The 21,600-nt window shown below is 35.1% G+C and overlaps 2 protein-coding genes across 2 annotated transcripts; one reads left to right on the forward strand and one right to left on the reverse strand.

Moving 5' to 3' along the window:
• Nucleotides 1–4,811: 4,811 nt before the first annotated feature.
• LOC134236588 (uncharacterized) lies at nucleotides 4,812–8,045 on the reverse strand. Its single transcript, XM_062718761.1, has 2 exons — nucleotides 7,154–8,045; nucleotides 4,812–7,060 (listed from the first exon to the last, which is right to left on the reverse strand). Exons 1-2 carry the CDS (start codon nucleotides 8,043–8,045, stop codon nucleotides 4,812–4,814), a joined length of 3,141 nt encoding a protein of 1,046 aa, XP_062574745.1.
• Nucleotides 8,046–9,368: 1,323 nt separating this feature from the next.
• Nucleotides 9,369–21,337, forward strand: LOC134236589 (serine protease 53-like). Its single transcript, XM_062718762.1, has 14 exons — nucleotides 9,369–9,522; nucleotides 11,808–12,199; nucleotides 12,407–12,501; nucleotides 12,925–13,208; nucleotides 13,476–13,654; nucleotides 13,808–13,862; nucleotides 14,256–14,377; nucleotides 17,542–17,578; nucleotides 17,785–17,906; nucleotides 18,287–18,387; nucleotides 18,714–18,985; nucleotides 19,330–19,472; nucleotides 20,940–20,994; nucleotides 21,105–21,337. Exons 1-14 carry the CDS (start codon nucleotides 9,369–9,371, stop codon nucleotides 21,212–21,214), a joined length of 2,121 nt encoding a protein of 706 aa, XP_062574746.1. The 3' UTR covers nucleotides 21,215–21,337.
• Nucleotides 21,338–21,600: the final 263 nt, after the last annotated feature.

The raw sequence follows: 21,600 nt of genomic DNA on the forward strand, positions 1-21,600 counted from the left end.
ACAAGAGACAAATTGTAGAGAATTATAACACTTTACCTTATGGTTATTGATATGTTTGTTTGTTTGTTTGTTGTTACAAATAAAAAATTGAATTGTTGTTTTATGTGTTGTTGTTTTTTTTTCTTCTCTATAAAAGGTATTCTTATTCAAAATCAAAGGTCATTTCTAATCATAGGGAGTCGTGAGCCAGACCAACCCATGCGTTTTCCCCAGTATGCTCAGCTCTCAAAGAGAGAAGCTACTTTTGAGCAGGGATGGCCTGAACTTCTCTCAGGAAAAATACCAGACCTAGCTCGAGCTGGGTTTTACTACAGGGGAGTGAAAGATAACGCTACCTGTTTTCATTGTGGAATGACTTTAGAGAATTGGGATCTTGAGGAGGATCCTTATGCAGAACATGCTTATTGGAACCCCAATTGTCCTTACATCAATCAGTATAAAGGACGAAGCTGGGTGATGAGTATATTTGTCGGGGACTTAGAGAAGCAGGGATATAAACCTTTACCTGAGATTAAACCTCTACTGAACCCAGAACCAGACGTCCAGGCTCGAGGAAAATGTCACATTTGTTTAGACGAGGAATTACAAATCGTTTTTCTACCTTGTGGACACGTATGCTGCTGTGCCTTGTGTGCTCCTTCCTTTCAGTTTTGCCCCATCTGTCGAGGCGAGATTCAACAGTCCAAACGGATATTTCTGTGTTAACTATAAATAAAAAAGACAGAACCCAAATTTGGTGTTTTCTATTGTTAAGCAAGCTCCTCAGACCTAGATTTTTTTTTCAGTGATAAATGAGATTTTTGAATTATTCCTAATTCAAAATTCTCTATTGGTTTTTTCCTCTGCAAGTTAAAAAATAATTACACCTGAGAGTCTATATAAAAAGGAGACCTACAAAACCAACAGATCATTTCTGATCTGAGTGAGGGACAGTAAGGCACAACAAATGAAAGTGAAATCTTTTTTTTATCATAATACATAATTTTGTAATAAACAAACACTTGAAAGTTACTCTCATAATGAGCCTTAATGTCTTCCAAGAGTTTAGTTTGGACTTCCTCCATTAATCCTTGTATCTACTCCATTGGTTTTGTGGGCTAAAATCATGTGTCTTGTGAGGTGTCAAAACAAGTCGGTCATGGATTGACACGAGTCATTAACTTTTGAATGAAAAGTTCATTTTCTTCTATGAAACATGTATGAAACATATATTATTTTGAGTCAATATTCATATCAAAAGCATAATTTCAGTCACTTTCATACAAGATAGTCAACATTTCATACAAGAATTGATTTGACATGATGACAAAGCGAAATTCTGTCGTCTGCTTTGATTGACAGGTGTCATGACGTCATAATTCAGTCAAATTCATTTCCTGAATTCATTTTCTTCTATGAAACATGTATGAAACTTATATTATCTTGAGTCAATATTCATATTAAAAGCATAATTTCAGTCACTTTCATACAAGATAGTCAACATTTCATACAAGAATTGATTTGACATGATGACAAAGCGAAATTCCGTCGTCTGCTTTGATTGACAGGTGTCATGACGTCATAATGACGTCATAATTCAGTCAAATTCATTTCCTGAATGAAAAGTTTATGAAACATGTGTGAAACTTATAAAGCAATATTCATATTTAAAGCATAATTTCAGTCACTTTCATACAAGATAGTCAACATTTCATACAAGAATTGATTTGACATGATGACAAAGCGAAATTCTGTCGTCTGCTTTGATTGACAGGTGTCATGACGTCATAGTGACGTCATAATTCAGTCAAATTCATTTCCTGAATGAAAAGTTCATTTTCTTCTATGAAACATGTATGAAACTTATATTATTTTGAGTCAATATTCATATTAAAAGCATAATTTCAGTCACTTTCATACAAGATAGTCAACATTTCATACAAGAATTGATTTGACATGATGACAAAGCGAAATTCCGTCGTCTGCTTTGATTGACAGGTGTCATGACGGTATAATGACGTCATAATTCAGTCAAATTCATTTCCTGAATGAAAAGTTCATTTTCTTCTATGAAACATGTATGAAACTTATATTATTTTGAGTCAATATTCATATTAAAAGCATAATTTCAGTCACTTTCATACAAGATAGTCAACATTTCATACAAGAATTGATTTGACATAGTAGAGAATTCCCGAACGTCTACTCGAAATGCATTATTTTCATTCATAAAGAGAAAGTACGGGAAATTCCACTCCGGTGACGTAATATGATTGCGTCAGGTTTCCATAACAACAACACCATATGTTATCTTCCTTGTTTCGTTGCAGCCATGGCTCCTCCCAACAAAAAAAGCTCTCTTCCCTAAAGGAGGGGTCCGACCCTCTGCTAGGGGTTCTCGTAGGGGTTACTTTCAAGAATACGTTTTACAAGACGGTGACATCTTAAAAGTCAACCCCCTAAAAATGACACAGATATTCAGAAGCTAGCTTTGGTGTATTTTTTTTTACTTTCCTGGAACTGTAAATACATTTTGTTTGTGTTTGTCCTATTTTGAATTTAATAGGTCTCAATAGGACCCCCATAAAGATGCAAGTGTCCTATAATCTGTGATAATATGTTGAATATTTTTATTATTCCATAAATTTTATTCTTACTACACATATAGTGTTTGGAGTAATGCACTTAGTTGTATAGGACAATATTCAAGGTCAAAGCATGAGATTATTGAGATAACTACCTTTGTCAATAATTTGTAACCTTCAAACTTTACATCTTAAGTGAAGAATGGATAGGAGATTTTCTATAGATTTTTGGATCATTTTCCTACAAGATAATATTACTGACTTGAAACATTTCATGGTGATTTACATACCTGCAGTCATAAATAGATACATGTAGGCATGGGGTAGACTCCTATAGATTTTAAGATCTTCATTCAAAAGTATGGAAAGTTTTTAAGTTTGAAAGATTAAATGTCAGCATATCATTTGCTTGTGAATTTAAAATAAATTCAAACATATACATCTTTAGATGATAACTAGTTATTTCAATTCCTGGACTTCCATCTTGATATCCATCTGTAAAATTTAATGTCTTTAAAATTTTAATGATTGTCTTTTTAGTTTGAATTGAATTAGTTTCTTATTAGCATGTAAAAATGACAACATCCAAAGAAGTTTTTCATCTGCATGTTATATGAAGAAGACAATTTTCATCACAGTGAAAGAGATTGTTTTGTTAAACATAATGCATTGATGCACAAATATATTTTTAAATTTCTAACATGTTTCATATTTCTTTATATGGAATGCTAAGTACTGTTGATTTCATTTTTTTTATGAACAAAGACATAGGACTCAATCAACTTTGTAGAAAAAATGTACATGATGTGTCAGAAAAGCATGACAATAAACTTGATGACTTTGTCATTGCTGATTAAATCAAATTATGAGTTTCATCTTTGTTACATTGTAAACATTTCTAAGTAGGGCACACAATAAGAAACTTAAAATTATTATATCAGGAAATGAATTTAACAGTACATAACAATTCCAAATGATTTTTGGACTTGTATGAAATGTTGACTATCTTGTATGAAAGTGACTGAAATTATGCTTTTAATATGAATATTGACTCAAAATAATATAAGTTTCACACATGTATCATAGAAAAAAGATTCAAAACAGAATATCTGTTCACAGATGTTCCAAAGGAAAACAACCACAAAGAAAAGATTTGTTGATGACCGACTTGTATTGACACCTCACAAGACACATGATTTTAGCCCACAAAACCAATGGAGTAGATACAAGGATTAATGGAGGAAGTCCAAACTAAACTCTTGGAAGACATTAAGGCTCATTATGAGAGTAACTTTCTAGTGTTTGTTTATTACAAAATTATGTATTATGATAAAAAAAAAAGATTTCACTTTCATTTGTTGTGCCTTACTGTCCCTCACTCAGATCAGAAATGATCTGTTGGTTTTGTAGGTCTCCTTTTTTATATAGACTCTCAGGTGTAATTATTTTTTAACTTGCAGAGGAAAAAACCAATAGAGAATTTTGAATTAGGAATAATTCAAAAATCTCATTCTTTATCACTGAAAAAAAAATCTAGGTCTGAGGAGCTTGCTTAACAATAGAAAACACCAAATTTGGGTTCTGTCTTTTTTATTTATAGTTAACACAGAAATATCCGTTTGGACTGTTGAATCTCGCCTCGACAGATGGGGCAAAACTGAAAGGAAGGAGCACACAAGGCACAGCAGCATACGTGTCCACAAGGTAGAAAAACGATTTGTAATTCCTCGTCTAAACAAATGTGACATTTTCCTCGAGCCTGGACGTCTGGTTCTGGGTTCAGTAGAGGTTTAATCTCAGGTAAAGGTTTATATCCCTGCTTCTCTAAGTCCCCGACAAATATACTCATCACCCAGCTTCGTCCTTTATACTGATTGATGTAAGGACAATTGGGGTTCCAATAAGCATGTTCTGCATAAGGATCCTCCTCAAGATCCCAATTCTCTAAAGTCATTCCACAATGAAAACAGGTAGCGTTATCTTTCACTCCCCTGTAGTAAAACCCAGCTCGAGCTAGGTCTGGTATTTTTCCTGAGAGAAGTTCAGGCCATCCCTGCTCAAAAGTAGCTTCTCTCTTTGAGAGCTGAGCATACTGGGGAAAACGCATGGGTTGGTCTGGCTCGCGATTCCCCATGATTAGAAATGACCTTTGATTTTGAATAAGAATACCTTTTATAGAGAAGAAAAAACAACAACACATAAAACAACAATTCAATTTTTTATTTGTAACAACAAAAAACAAACATATCAATAACCATAAGGTAAAGTGTTATAATTCTCTACAATTTGTCTCTTGTCATATACAATTCTAACTGTTTTCTCTGAAGGTTTATTCACGACCTCATAATCACGGGTCCTCTGGATTTTGCTGGGATAGGGGACTTTTACTTCCTCTATTTCTCCCTTGAGCATTTTTTCTAAAGTCTCTGGGCACACCAACTGAGAGGTTCGATGGTTGAAAGTGATTCCTTTACATTTATGAACCTCGGTTCCTTTGTCCGTCCGGAAACCATAATTTTTAGGACCTGCCGACATGAATTTGGTGATGTGATCCCCGTCTAATTCGTCGGTCCATTCTCCTAAACTATGACCCAAGGTAGGATTAAAAGCTCCTTCCTTATGTTGGTAAATGATACTGTCCGTATCGAAATAAAGGCCCCGTTCTTCTAAAGGTTGTAAAGTCTCGTAGAGATGTAAGCGGGCATAGGCGGTGGTAAAACAAGCCAGGATCACGTTTCCAAAGGGACATTCTTCGACGAATTCCTGTTTGTCTTGAAAATTCACTAGAATCTTGTCTTCAATGGAATCTTCTTTATTGACTAAGAGTCGCACATCCTTGATGTCGAGAGTCGAATTTTGTAAGAGTTGATGTAATTCCTCTACTTCGTCCAAGTATCTGACTTTGGGTAATAACAAGCGTTGAGCAAATTTTCCCCACAGACAATTTAAAAAGAGTTTAGCAATGGTTCTTCTCACTGGATTCTTCTCGATACTGATCCTATCCATCATGAATCCTTCTTTGTCGAAGATTTGTCGAATGTAATCTTGTTCTTGTTCTGAGGTCTTACAGTCGGGGGGAAATCCGGACGCTTCCTGTTTGATCTTGAGGAAGGTATTGATGTACTTTTTAAATAAGTCTTGACTGCTTTCTTTGAAATGCCACACTTCGTAAATTTGCTCTAAGGTATACCCCATGTCTAGGGCTTTATGTAATTCGCTCGTCACCCAAGTACCCGTGAGACTACGTTCCCGGTCGGTGTGTTGACATGGGTATTGAGACGTAGAGTCTTGTTGTTGGGCACACGTGCGACATAAGGGAAATAATAACTTACCTCCCGTCCGATAAGGTAATACGGGGTGAAAGAGGCCTCGGGGTGGTAAGACCCGACAGTGAATGAGACCGAAATAACTTCTCACGTCCTGGAAGTCGTCTGTGATGATCTCGGGATGCCCTAGGGGAAAAGGTCTGTGTTTCAACACGTAAGGGTATAAGGAACACACGTCCACGTATCTCATGTCCCCTTCTTCACAATATAATTTAGTGGCATTGGTCCGGCCTCCGTACAGGGCTTCTCGAGGTTTCAAAGGATCGGGAATGTCCAGATCTCGTACAAATTGCTGTAAACTCTCATCTTGTTGCACTTGTTGATCGAAATCGTGCTCCCAGATACTACACACGTTGTACCCCATGTCCTCTAAATCCGCAGTCCTTCTGAGAGTTTTCTCGTGTAATTGTTGATAAGTAAATTGGGTCCGGTAAGGATGAGTTTCCGTCTGTAAACTGGGATAGCAAGTGGGGCATCCGTGCCAATAACACCCGTAAAATTCGTAGACGGTATGAGTCGCTTCCTGGTATCCGTCGACGGTATAATTTCCGATCGGGACTTCGCCTCCGTTTCTGGCATGTCGTATGTGACACCCATTCTGATGACTCATCCAGGTGAGCCACCGACAGGCTTTGGCCGAATATTGTCGTGCCGGTTCATACCCGAGGTTCGGAATGATGGCAATGGTGTCTTTAGGCATGAAATTTCGACGGTAGGCTAAATTAGCAGCACTGGCAAACGTGATGGATTCCTGGAAAGGGTCCACGTTGACCAACTTCTTGAGAGTGCTTCTAAACCGTGCACAGCATTGGCGTAAAATGTCGACGTCCGAGATACAATACCCTACAAACTCTTTCTGGAAATCAAACACTTTTTTCCTCTGTTGGTCGTACCATTCGTAAAAAGCTTTTCGTCCACTGGTAGTCATTTCGTCCGGTTTGTAGAAAGCTGCCGGTGGATAAGGTCCCACGTAATTCTGGTTCTGTTCCGTATTAAAAAAGTGAGGGAAATAACCTTTCTTCAATTCGTTCAATCCGAAAGCGGAGGGCATCTTGGCCAAAGGAAAGGTTAAGAAACTATACGAGTCGATGAATTTGAGTCCACATATTTCCATGGACAAGATCTTACTCCCGTTCATGATCACGTTAGGTTTCAGGGGAGAAGAATGCACTATGTAATTCAAAATGAATTGTCCGTCGTATCCTTTGAAGTTATGGGCGATGACGATGGCCCCGTGGTGTACTAAAGTGGAATTCTTAGTACCTGTAGTGGGTTGAAATAACCAGTCCATGAACTTCTTTAAGGTGTCTGGGCCTTGAAATAGGTGCTGACGGGGTCCCATTTGATGACAATGAGGACAAGGTCGGTCTATGGGTAAGTCATCGCAATGTTGACAGACGCGATGTGCCACACACAGAATAGGAACGTGAATGCCCGATTCCTGAGTGCATTCGAAATCGAAATAAATGGTAAACTCTAAGGTGCCTTTTCCCTTCTTCTTCTTCTGGGGCTTCTGTCGAACGTAGCACCGATGATCGGCATCGACGATTTTCTTACAGATCTTACACAGTTTCTGATCTCCGCATTTGTGATGAGGAAATAATTTCTTAGGTATCCAGGACTGACACTTCTCGCATAACCCCATTAAATTGCAGACAGTAGTGGTGGTTTTCTTACTATGAGGTCTTAAATGATTTTCGTAGCAGGTCTTGTTCTTAAACATTCCATGGCATTCCTGGCATTTAATCTTGATCCCTTCATCGGGACAATTAGGGTGTTGTCCTAAACAAAAGGTACAGCGATGAGGGCATTTGGACCGATGTTCTGTGACATTCCTGTACCCCACGTCGCAATGATCACAGTAATATTGGTTCCCCGTTACTCCCGGCATGGATATGATGGCATCGCAATGACGGTTGTCTAACAAAATGTTCAAACAAGTTCCATCTCCCCAGCCTTTGAAGATGCGCTCTAAACAGAGTTTAGTCGAAGTAGATTTGAACTGAAATATTTTCAGACGATACTGAGGAGCTAATACCTCTTGTAACTTCGGCCACTCTGGGGCTCTACAAGCTTGAGTGATATCACATCCGGCCTGTTCCATGAGGGCTATGGCTTCGTTCTTCTGGTCTAAGTATTGAACGCCTTTCCGCATACGTGACCATCGTTTTTCCCATTCGGGGTCTGGATGTTCCGGTTTCTGACTGTGTAATCGAGTGACGACGATGGCTCTAGCCAAACAAAATTTATCATGGGGATTGACGATCCGAACGATGGCTCGTTTATTGTTCTTGAAAGTTTCTTTATTCACTTGTAAATGTTTGGTTCTGTCTCCACCACTCCCCTGGGGATTCTCGATGTGAAGCAGTTAGAATTCCGTGGAGCCGTCGCCCAGTTTGAACTCCTTTTTGGATTGTTGTACGTCTTGTATTTTTTTAAAAATGACGTCTTCGTTTAAATCTTTACATTGCATAAACTCGTACGAAATGTTTGATTCCAGAGAATCGTGATGAAGGTTCAGGCGGAGGTAATCGTTATGATCACACTGCATTTTAGATTTGAAGTCTTGTAACATGTTTTTGAATAATCGCCGAAGGAAAGCTGTGTTTTCTTCTTCTTCTGGAAATTCATCGAAATGAACGACATATCTATTTTCATGCGCTTTAAATTTTGGAGAGGTCCTTTTTTCAGCTAGTCTCATGTGATAATACTCAGAAATGGGTTTAGGTGGTAAATCTATTTCTCTCTCGGTACTTTTTCGTTTCAATATTCGTCGAGCCTGTACCTGTTTTTCTCTAGTAGAATCCATGTCTATCAGGTGATGGCTCTGAGAGTAAAATGAACCCAGAGTGAAAGAAAAACCGTATTTATATACAGTGGATGACGTCACAATGCACAGGTAAGTTTTATCGTACTTTTTGCACTTTATAGAGGATGCAAGAGGAATATAAAGAAACACAGGTAAAAGGTATATTTCTTTTGCACACGACCCTAATTTTTTTTGCACACGGTACTTTACAGGTGATGCAAACAGGTATATATAAGAAAACGTAGGTAAAACGTATTTTTGCACACGACCCTAAACAAACCCATGCTATATATAAACCAGCGCTGGACATTGAGGATCACTCTGCGTGAGTACTTGGAACTCGAACAGACTTTAAAAAAGTTCAGTGGTCAAGTCAGAGGTATGGAACCAAGGTATCGCTGGTTTATTGAGAATACTGACAAGAATGGACCTTGGATGGAAACCCTAGAAGAAGCCACGCAGGATTACCATAAAACCCATTCAGAGGAATCTAATCAAACAGTATGGACTTGGGAGGAATACTTTAAAGAACTGTGGGGCTTGGATAAGATGATTCCGGAACAATCTAAAGAAAAAGTTGTAGAAACTAAACAAAAAGTATGGTTGGAAAAAAGAGTGAAATTTCCTGAAAATTATGTGGTGATAAGGAAGCACTGCTCTTTTGAGGGAATGAAGGGTTATCACGACTACAAATGGGAGATCAGAGGTGAGGATGATGATGGTTTTCTGATTGAAACTATATACTTCCCCGAGTTAGAATTGTGTATTGAACATTTACTTCTGTACAAGAAAGAAGGAAAAGCCTTAAAAAGACCGCATCTAGGTACTTATACACAGTATCTACATGGAATAATTCCTTATTTTCCAAATGAAAAAGGTATCCCTTGGATGACACGAGACTATGATGATGATGATGTTAATTTGGACTTTATTTTAGATTAAAAGACAGCCTGTAAATTGTTGTATTTTCATTCTGAATAAAATCTGTGTTCTTGATATAATCTGTCTTGTGTGTTATTTGTTATTGTTTTCAGTAAAAATCCAGGTTGTTATTGTTTTCAGTAAAAATCCAGTTTGAACCGGCTGGCTGGCTAGACTGGCTAGACTGTGAAGCGTGACGTCATAATCACATTCTTGAAATGTTTTGCACACGGCGCATTTACCTGTGTCCATAAACAAAACGTAGTACCCACGTACCAATGTAAACACAATGTAAGCGCCCCGTACTTAGGGGATAGGATAGGGTTAAAAAAAGGGTTAGGGTTAGTTGGGGGGGTTAGGGTTAGTTAGGGTTAGGGGGTTAGGGTTAGGGGTTTGGGGTTAGGGTTAGGGTTAGGGTTAGTTAGGGTTAGTTAGGGTTAGGGGGTTAGGGTTAGGACTGCACTCAGTTGACCCGGTCATCCAGCCTGCTTCCGGCTAGGACATTTCTGGCTAGCCCACTTCCGCTTCCGGTTAAACCACTTCCGGTTATGACGTCACTTCCGCCCTATCAAGGCTGCTTATACTACTGTCATGTACTCTTTGACTAATGGCAGATAAAAGTACCGATCGTGAAAAGCTTCTTTTCGCCCCTTGTTAATTGATTAATTAAAAAGATTCCCGAATTGATGACGACCCATCAGCAATTTCGCAGTGAATCCAGCGAAGACGTACAGACTTATCGATGAAATCTTGAAAAGTTTAAAGATTATTTAAAAGATCTTCCATTTGCAGGGTCCGAGAAACAGATTGATTAATCATAATGCTTTACACTACATAATCTCTGCTTAACTGAAGATGACTTAGATTAATTTTCATTTTTATAAATTGTTTCAAAATGACTTATGTTTTAACCCAACTGGCATGTTCTTTCTTCTAGACCTTAGAAATGTCAGAGGATGGACGGGGAGAACCTCGGCTGACTTCTGAACTTTAATTAAAGCACCGTCCTTGGTTGATATTATCTAATAAGTCTGTTTATCTCTGGTCGATCCCATTGATTGCATTGTCGTTAAACCATGAACACTGAAATCGATCTTTGTTGGGCATTCGATGAACGTCATTATTCGAGTTATTCGATCATCTTTTTTTTTTACATTTCCAATTGCAATTTTATTTACTAATTTATAAGTGTCTTCGGGGATGAAAAATATTTGGCCTTCGAACTTGTGAAAGAACTGTATAACCTACTGTACGGATATATCCATAATGAAAAATATGGACCAAAGAACACATATCAACCCTGTCCGCAACGACTTATCTGTTCTAACTCTGTCCATACCGGAAGCCGGAGAACCTATCAAAAATTCAAGTCCTTCAATAATTTGAAATTAGCCAATAGTATGTCAAACAATCCCAAAAGTTACAAAATATTTCCATCGCCAAGCAATTTGTGAAACCATTTAAACTTTGTTGCTTATATTAGATTCCTAATCTTTGTCGCTACAGTCGTAATTCATTTTAAAGTCGAAATTAAAATATCAACCCATATCCTGTACACAAGTTTAATTCCTATAAAACAAATAAACATCGAAATACTCTATATATAAATTCTACCAATACACAGACAGACCGATTTCTCCGACTCTGGCTAACCATGAAGTTTTTCTTTGTTTTGACTTGGATGGTCTTCTTGGTTCTTGCCTCAGCTAGATTTATTGGACAAGGTAATTTTATTCTCGATTTACAGTGATTTTATTATGATCATTATTAGTGAATTAATTTTATTCTCTTTATACCGAGAGAGAGAGAGAGAGAGAGAGAGAGAGAGAGAGAGAGAGAGAGAGAATCAGTTATTAAATACAATACTTGTATAGTTGTATAATTAGTTTTATTAATTATAATCTGTAATAAAATAACGCTAGCGGTCTCTCTAAATTGACAAGTTACTTTCAGTAAAAATTAGTTATCTAAATTGTTTTAAAATTCATTTCATGATGTTAATTCAAAACAGTAATATAAAAAATTGTTTTTCTAAACATTTTAAAAATATACATTGCTAAATGTACAGTAATAAGTTAAGTGCATATTAAATACATGTATATCATTTCCAAGTCAGAAATACATACGATATATAAATAAGAATTTTCACTTCATAATGGTTATTGAAAAATAATTTTTTTTTTCAAGGGAAATTTTTCTTTATAAAGCCGAAAATTCTCCCGTATTTTGGAAAGACAATCGACGATGACCAAAAGCAAGGTCAGAAAGTAGCTCCAAGAGGACCCCCGTCATGGTCCAACAGTCATTCCTCCATTCACAAACCTCACCCGGTCCACAGCAACGCATGGCAACAAGCCACAAGGTCTTCAAATCATGCCCATACAGTAACTTTTGAATCTACCTCCTATAATCAAACAACGACGCTGAAATCTCACGAGACCATCTCGTTTTCGGAGTGGAAAGAGAACTGGGAAAGGGATCATGCTTCTGTCTGTGGACAACAACATTTTGTTCCGTACATATCCCACCTCAGGATCATGGGAGGCACAAGCGCTCGCAAAGGCAGCTGGCCCTGGATGGTAAATTTTGTTTATTTTCATATTTTTTATTTTATGCAGTCAACTGTGAATATCAATTAAATATGAATTTATTTACAAAAATTAAATAATGCATAAAAATATCAAAACTCTCAAATTTATCAATTTTTTAATATCTGCTTGATTTGTTTTATAAAATCGCATTGGGTGCTAATGGCCATATTTCTTTTAATTGAACTAAAATACTAGGTTTCTATATACTTTCTTCCATTTCGCCAATCCGTGTGTGGTGGAGTCCTTATCGACAAGGCGTGGTTTCTCACAGCTGCTCACTGTTTTGATCCGTGAGTCGTTTCTACATCAATATGATCCTTTCACTCCAAATGACAAGATATTTAACACAAATATTATAGCCACAATCGTGAATATTTAAAATTCACGTCATAAGAATCCAATGATGATATTTTATATGTTTTTCGTTTACCGATAAAAAAAAAATAAGCACGCAACATTCACACATGATGCAAACTAGCAAATTTGATATCTTTATTAAATTGAACTATCCAATATAACATTCATTGGCAATATAATTTTTTTGGTATCTTCATATGAATTTTTAACACTAACTTAAAATATGGCATGTATTTATATTATTCGATGGATTCAAAATCTTCCGCAATGATAACGAACATTATTTCAGCAGCAAATTCAAAATCAATTATGGTAACATACCACACTGTTGAAACAATTTTTTCTTCTTCCTACAGACCATTGTATGCTGCAAGAGACTTAATGATAATTCGATTAGGACTGTATAATGTAACTACGCCATTAAATGGAAACTCTATTGAACAACAAAGAAAAATTCAACAAGTATTCAAGTATCCTGGATACGGCACCAATTTAAGTGTAACGTTTGATAATGATATAGCGTTAGTCAAATTAAACTACCCAGTAGAAACCACAAATTACGTCTGTCCAATCTGTTTGCCAAATGATGTTGAAAGAAATAAAACTCGATGTGTTGTAACAGGATGGGGTATAAAGAGAAGTGAGCACATATTATGCATATTTTTTTCAATTACTTAAGAAATAAAGAAGACTAATTTTAATACATAACCAAAATAGTTTTAAGCGAACTTACAGCAGTTTGCATTTCTTGCATAAATCTAATTGAAGACAAATAATACAAAATATTTGTTTTTAGAAAAACATAATTAGATGCCAATTCCATGCAATACTCAGTATAAGATTATTTGGAGTACTTTTGTGCTATTGACACATACATGAACATTATATTCTTATATTTATTGTTCAGCTCCGAACGTGTCCAATCCTGATGAACCTGATCCAATGGCTTGGCCAGATAATCTACAACAAGCCACAGTACCTATCATCGAGTATGACGAGTGTACAGCCAAAGAAGGATATAGGGAGAAACTGACACCAAATATGCTCTGTGCTGGATATCGTGAAGGACATGTGGATACATGCAATGTAAGTAACCATACGCCTCTTATTTAATTTGGCAAATATTTCAAATCATAATGAGTAGATCTGCTCATGGTATAAATGAGTCTTACATATGCCGAGGTATATTGATTAAGTTGTGAGTATGAAATAATAGTATTTTTTCAAATTCCTTTGAAGGGAGATAGCGGAGGTCCACTTCAGTGCATGAAAGAAGATGTTTGGCACCTCACAGGTATCCATTAAGTATCTACTAGTATTAAGTTTGAATAACATGACAAAAAGTTGTCATAGGTGATGAAGTTTCTATGATTTGTATTCAGAAAAAAAAAACAAAATGAATGCAATATATATTAGTTTATAGAGTCCTTATAAAAATGAAATATGGAGATATATCGAACACTACTCAAGTCCATTTAATTAATGCATATCAGAAGCAGAGCAAACACAGATCCCTATAACATCAGAGGTGGGAACGTCCCCTGCAGTTCGGTCACATCCACCTTGCGCTCCTTATCAATGTAAAGTTGATTTTATATATATATATATATATATATATATATATATATATATATATATATATATATATATATATATATATATATATATATATATATATATTTCTTAGGTATAACCAGTTGGGGAGGAAAGACGTACAGAGAATGTGCAGAGGCGGATCAGCCTGGCGTGTATACCAAAGTCCTTAATTACAGAGAATGGATATTAATGACAATATACAACTATAATCGAGCTTCTGGATTATAAAAAAAAGAAGACAGAAAGACGTGGCACAAATAAGATGAAAGGAAGGATAAGTTAAATTTTATGATATGAAAAATCACCTTACTGAAATGTACGTTTGTTCTTAAGACACCTCTAGATGAAAATGTTAAGGAATCTCTGTAAAAAATCGATTTGAAAGAACAGCATGTTTATCTTCTGTTTTGCAGATAAAATTGTTGTTGTGCATTTAGAGTCATTCTTTGTGTAAAAAATTGTTCCTTTTTTATGCTTTATTCATTCTGTGAAGTGTTTGTTTTGCATATTTGTCTTCCTTTGTTCATTTATTTTGATTTGTTATGCTTTAGAGGAGGGGAGTTCAAGTTTATTGCAACAATATATATATTATAGATCAGGCATTCGCGCTACTGGAGACCAATAATAAATTTTAGTGGACGATTAAGTTTTTATTCTGTGAATTTTTGAAACATGGTGCATGTTTGACGTTAAGAATAGATAGAAGATATACTAAACGTAGGTGTTTAATAATGTAGTATCTTTATGGCACTTGATACCACCATGCTTTGGAGATCCGTGCTTGCTCTGCTCCTATTTCGTAGTGTTTAATGGATTTTTGAGCTTGAATACTGTTTGTTATATCCATATATTCCTTGCTCATACATTATATGCATTTTCATTTCTAAATCTTTTACAAACCCATGTTTTGTTTTCAATTAAATATTTTATCATATCGAAAAAGCTTGTGTCAAGTAACAATTTTCATTTCCATTTATATTTAAACTCAATAAATCCCAACAGACTTGAAATAAGACACCACAGAGTCCAACAGAAGTTTTTATACTTTGATGTTTTACTGACCATAACGTAAAATAAACAACTAAACCATATAATAAACAGGAGAACATTGGCTGTTCAGTCGTCAACTTTCCCTATTTTCATGGTAACGTTTTCGACCATAACACTCAAATGGATTTTATGTCACGCAGCTTTGAAATGATAATATATTTTAAGATTTTCATAAAAAAAATATGAGAAAATAACGAAGAGTATTCGAGCTAGATCAAAAAGTCCATTAAGCAACAAAAATGATGAGGAGCATAGCAAACTCGGATCTTCAAAACATCAGAGGTGGGATCAGGTGCAATGGAGGAGTGAGAATCACCTGTTGTTCATTTGAAGTCAACATTTTTTTTGAAATTCTTCATTTGTCATATTGATCTTGTTTGTTAACACAACCAAGGTTTGGAAACTTCCAATCTAAGAAGAGATTTGAACTAAAAACCAAAAAGAGCTTGTTTTTCAACTTCGTAAAGGATCAAAACTTTTCAATTTTGTATCATTTTGTATCTTTACATAAATAATTTACGAATGCAAAATAAGAATTTTATATTTTTACAAAGCATCTAAAGAAATAAATATTAAAGAAAATAGAGGAATTTCTGAGAAGCTATTCTCCATTTCTGACAAATTATTTATGGCATTATGGTTATATTGTATAACAGAACCTATATGGTAACAGAATATTAAGCAAAAAGAAAACTTCCATGGGTATTAATTTCTTTATAAACTGACCTGTTTCTTATCCTTACGAACCTGTTTCATATTTAGTTACTGCGTATCATATAGACGATAATGGCCAAATAACAAATAAACTGTATGACAATCTTTTCAATTGTCAACTTTCCTTATATGTGCAGTAATATTCTAGTATCACCTCTTATGGTTTCTAGGCCTCTCAACTTTCCGCTACTCAAGTCAACATTTCGTAAATTCGATGGTCGTAACACTGTCCTTGTTAGCAAAAACAACTTTTTGTTGTGCCGTATTTAATTGACTTCATACACATTGTTTGGCCTTTGTCTTTGTAATTAACTGTTTGTGTGTTTGACTATTAAATGTATCCGCGATCGGTACTCGTATCGAGTGTGACCGGCTTACAAACTTTAAACTTTAAACGAGACTGTTGATATTCTTGTTTCATCAACTTGTTTGTCAATAATTTACCTTGTTTTAGAAACTGTACAACGTAGGGCATTCTCTTGCGTATCGAATGAACTGAAATATATAAATTCCGTATCAGGCAATGAAAGTATATTATTGCATAAGTAAGAGAAGTTGGCGATAGAAAAGTTGAATTCATCATGTTTTTCATAGGGCTTAGTTGTTAGATTACCCTTAACGTCTTTTTCAAGTAAAATATCCAAATATGAAACAGAGATGTCAGACTCGTTGATATCTTTTATCTCGAGCTCACTGGGATATAGCGTATCGACATAAGAATGGAAATAACCATTGTTAATTGACAGTACGTCGTTGATATACAATATATGTACATTGTATCTAAATGTTGAGTTGAGGGCCACATCAAGTGTTTTCTTCTTTTTACGTACAAGATTTTGGACAAATTCTGCTTCATATGAATACAAAATAGGTATGTTAATAACGGGGCGAAATTGATATCCATAGAAATTCCAACAGGATGTTGGAAGACCTGGTCTCCAAAAACCAAATAGACATATACATGCCTTGTCAATCAGAAACGCAAGCATCTTTTTGATGTCAACTTTAGAGCACTTGTATGTGCAATCCGAATATGTTTTAACAAAATAATTTTGCAAATGACAAGGTAAGTAAATTTTTGAGTTCCATTTTTATTGCTGTCAATGATATCAGAAAGTCTGGACTTTAAATTATCGTGGGGAATGCTTGTGGGGTCGTTTTTTTTTTTTTTAAAAGAATTTAATTTTAATTGATACGATCACTAAGTGATATTGTCTTCTTGAGGCCATAAAAATGTCATGACTTTTTAAGTCCATAAATGTAAGATTCCTGTGATCAAAGAAGGTACTTTGTATAAAGTATTGCATTCAATTGATCGGAATCTAGAAACCGTACAGATTCATGAAATGTCAAAATCAAAATTTATATGTTTTGTTGGCAAATTTTGATTTTCTTAAAACATTTGAAAGAAATGTTTGTTATATACACGATTTATTTAGAAAGACATTTCCTAATAGGGCGAACGTACTATTTGTACCTTATGTACCGAGAATTCACTCTTAATTTGGTCATAAAGACTTCAGATAAGAAAAATACTTCTGTTCTGATGACACGATTCGTAGATAACAATCAATTGCAACAATCAGACAAAATTACTGGACTAATCCTTCATTATGCTATTTTTGGCGATTTTGGCCTTCGTAGTCTTCGGTATGTATCCTTGCTTTTCCTTCAAAGTATCATCAAATATTTAGGTTTATCTATGACAAGAAATCAATCTATGAATAAATCTTTGCATGTTTGCAATTTCGTAGCATAAAAACCCTTTGAAAGAACTGGAATTTTTATGTCATATACAGAAAAGTAAAACGGAATAACAACTAAAAGTGATTAGCATTCATTCCTGTAAATTTCAGACCCAGCTCTGGGATCACTCCCTAACAACACAGGATGTGGAGTGCCCCACTACAAACCGATTTCACCCGTCAAAAGGGTTGTGGGAGGGGAACAGGTGGCCCCAAACAGCTGGCCATGGACGGTAAAATTAAATTTTTCAGATACATTACTATTATTTCTTTCTTTATAGACAATGATGTTGAAATTAAAGCCCATTCATACAATTTTTCTTTACTTTAAACCCTGTAAAAGTAATGGTCTTGATTCCACTCCATTAGGTGAGACATGTTATTAATTTGTGACAATTAATCGATGAAGTGCAGTTAAATAGTTTAAAGAAATTAATTAATCTAGTTGGCACGAGAAACCCATTTTAAGGAAAGATTTCTAAACCATTTGCGTTTCTCTGAAGCATTGACTCTATTCAATCCATATATATATTAAGTACCAATATGTTTGTAGGCCTATTTCGAATTATTGAACTATTTGAATGATGTTATATTAGTTTAATGCTATTATCAGGCGCTACTGAAGTTTGACGGTCATTTGACGTGTGGTGGTACAGTGGTCAGGAATAACAACAACACATTGGTCATAATCACGTCAGCAGCCTGTGTGGACGGGTATCTTTAATAACTGTATTTACTATTTATAGAATATTTTGTAAATAATAACAAATAAATAAGTACTTTTTTCACAACGTATTAAGAATCTGCTGAGAAGCCACTTTAAGAACACGACATAATGTTTTTGTTGTTGGGTCATTTAATACTAAATGTGTGTGGTTTTTTTGGTAATTGTTTTTCCCAATAATGTAAGAAGAGTAAAATAAAGTAGAAAAGATTTGCAAATTTAGACACTAAATACTTCTTTAATGATTTTATGGTTTTCATGATCAGTAATCACTTATTTTTTTCTTTCTACTTCATTATGAAACATCTTATTTTAGAACACTGTCCGATGAAACAAGATGGCAGGTTCGTCTTGGAGTATTCAGTAGAGCCTCAGCTACCTTTGAGCCATACTATCAAGAATTCCGAGTGAAGAAAATCGTACAGCACCCCGGTTACCAACCAAGCACGTTCTCCAATGATATCGCACTCATGTTCGTGGACGGTGTCATCCAAGAGACGGAGGGCGTCAGTCCCGCCTGTGTAACGAGGGAGATGTATACCCCCGGGGAAAACTGTGTTACACTTGGCTGGGGGGTCACCACTCAAGGTTATATACTTTCTGAATCGAAAATTTATGTGATTTCTAGATACTAGCTGTTTGAGATAAGAGAACGCATATTGATGCAAAAAGAAAAAAATATGCATCCTATTCCATTCTGAATATTCCTTTTTTTCGGCTTCGAAAGAATCATCTGTGCATTTTTTTCTGTACAAAAAGTAATCTGAAGTATTACGTTAATAACATATAACACCTGAGATTTTTTGACAAGTTTTTTTCAACTTAAACAAATTCTACAAGTTTGTTTGTATTTGTTCAAATTCTTTACAATAGGACATCGATGTTTTCATTTTGATGTACTCCTTTATTAATTATCTAATTGATTTATTCAGGTGGAGACACGACAGATAGACTACAACAGGTCTTTAAACCGATCCTTAGCGCGGACATCTGTCTGCAGCAGCTGAGTGACCTGTTTAACAGAGTAACTATGCTCTGTGCCGGGAGGGACGAGGGAGGGGCAGGTGCTTGCACTGTAAGGAATTTGTTTCCTTTTATCTCTATTTGTTTTCTCAATTTGCTTATCCAACTTCACCTTTCTGATCTCAAGAAAAAAAGAAGAAAAACCCAAATGTAGATACATATGTAGAAAAACTGCTTTAAATCAGACCCACATTCATATGATTTAACACCAGCTGACAGTTAAGATTTGCATGTATATCTACATGCCGTTGCAAATAGTAGAGAACATAAATATGAAATTAATTAAATGTATTTACTTTTGATTTGATATTGATAATAATACCCATTTTTTTTTAAAACCAATTTTAACATTAAATGTTTACCAATGTCATACTAAGCTGTTTTATAAAAATAACATACCGTATAAGCAGAAATTTTGAGCGAGGGAATCATTTTGGTATTTTAAGGTATTTGAGATCCTTAAAATTTAATTTCTATTCCTACCGCATTGGAAGTTACAACTATATTCTGAATTTAGACCGGGATCTTAAGTTCTCGATCCAAAAGGCAGGCCAGTAGGTCTAATTAATAGACGGTTACGTAAAATTGATGGATTTGACAACCTAAATTATAATCAAACAAAAAGTTTCATTTGACTGTAAAATATGGTTAAAGACAATTTCTTGAAGATAAAATGTATTTTCAATACAACTTAATTAGTAAGTTCACTAATTTGTGACCTTAACCTTGGACTAAGCGTTTTTGTTGGCGCCCAATGTTTATTAGTGTAAAAAGCATTTCGTTTAGTTATTTATGAGAATTTTCATTTTAAAGTAGAAACCGTCATGCGGTGGACAAGAGCTTCATAGTCATAGCAAAGAAATCGCATTGTTCATTACACCATACATGTTGTGTGTCTATAGAAAGATTTGATATGATTTCATAGGTCTAAGGGAAATAATTATAAGAGGGTTCAATAAATCTGACTCATAAATTGTCATTAGGAATGAAAGACTAAACAGCCTCCGTCTGTTCCTATCGTTCAGTGTGTTAATGGACTGGTAATAAAATCATACAATACGGAACACTTAACTGCCCTGCAAATATTCAATGTCAATAAATTCCTAGTAAACTGCTGAAAGAATCCCCGTCTATTGTCATGATTGTTTCTCAGTAAAAATGAGGTAGCTGGAGGTACAAATAAAGATCTTAAAGAATAATTGTGAATTACATATTTTGGTCATGATTCTTAATTTATTTTACGGTATTAACGAATCAATTAATACTCAAAGATGTTCCGTTTGAATTTGTCTAACATGTATAAAAATCTATCCTATATTCCTCCAATCATCGCAGAATGAATGATTTTTTTTTAATTATCGTCTTGAGAATACTACTTGTTTTCAAATATTTCAGAAAAAAGTATAGAAACAAGAAAAGGAAATATTTTGGTCACTCGGACAGTTATAATTATCGTTACTATCAGTAAAGAATTAATTATAAATTAAAAATTAATTGGAAGATTTTTTTTTATCAATAGAGAGACACAGGCGGTCCCCTCCTTTGTAAAAGAAATGATGTCTGGTACCTGACTGGTAAGGCCAAAATTATATGTTAATAATAGTGAAATGTGTGAAGTTATTCATAATTTCTATATGGAGTTTTAAGAGTTTTAACATTTTTTAAAATTAATTTCTGCTTTCAGGTATTGTCAGTTGGGGATTTGGCTGCGGTACTGCAGGATTGCCACCCGTGTACACTCACGTGTTTGAATATGTCACTTCCGGCTGGCTCAGAACGGAAGGGGACATTTAATGTACAATAACAGCAAAATTTTGTAACTGATTTTTTGTCTTTTATTCCGTCTTTATCATCAGTACATCATAGTCTCGTAAAATATAAAAGATATTAAAATTAAAGCATGCGAGAATATGGATTAATGTAAAGTGTGTTGAAACGTGAAAAACGATTACCTTTGTCCTATATATTTATTACATACATTTGGCTTTCATATTTCCCAGTTGATTCTATACACAAGAACATGGTCTTTGTTACCAATATCAACCAACAAGTTGATAAAACAAGAATATCAACAGTCTCATTAAAGTCATCATTTCGTAAGTTCAATGGATACAATGACCTTCATTGGTCATTGTATCGACCAAAGAACTTACGAAATGAAGACTTTTAACGAGAATGCT

The sequence above is a fragment of the Saccostrea cucullata genome, unplaced genomic scaffold (assembly GCF_032062105.1).
Source record: "Saccostrea cucullata isolate Sc308-1 unplaced genomic scaffold, CSIRO_AGI_Scuc_v1 ctg3385, whole genome shotgun sequence".
In the NCBI taxonomy this organism is placed as follows: domain Eukaryota; kingdom Metazoa; phylum Mollusca; class Bivalvia; order Ostreida; family Ostreidae; genus Saccostrea; species Saccostrea cuccullata.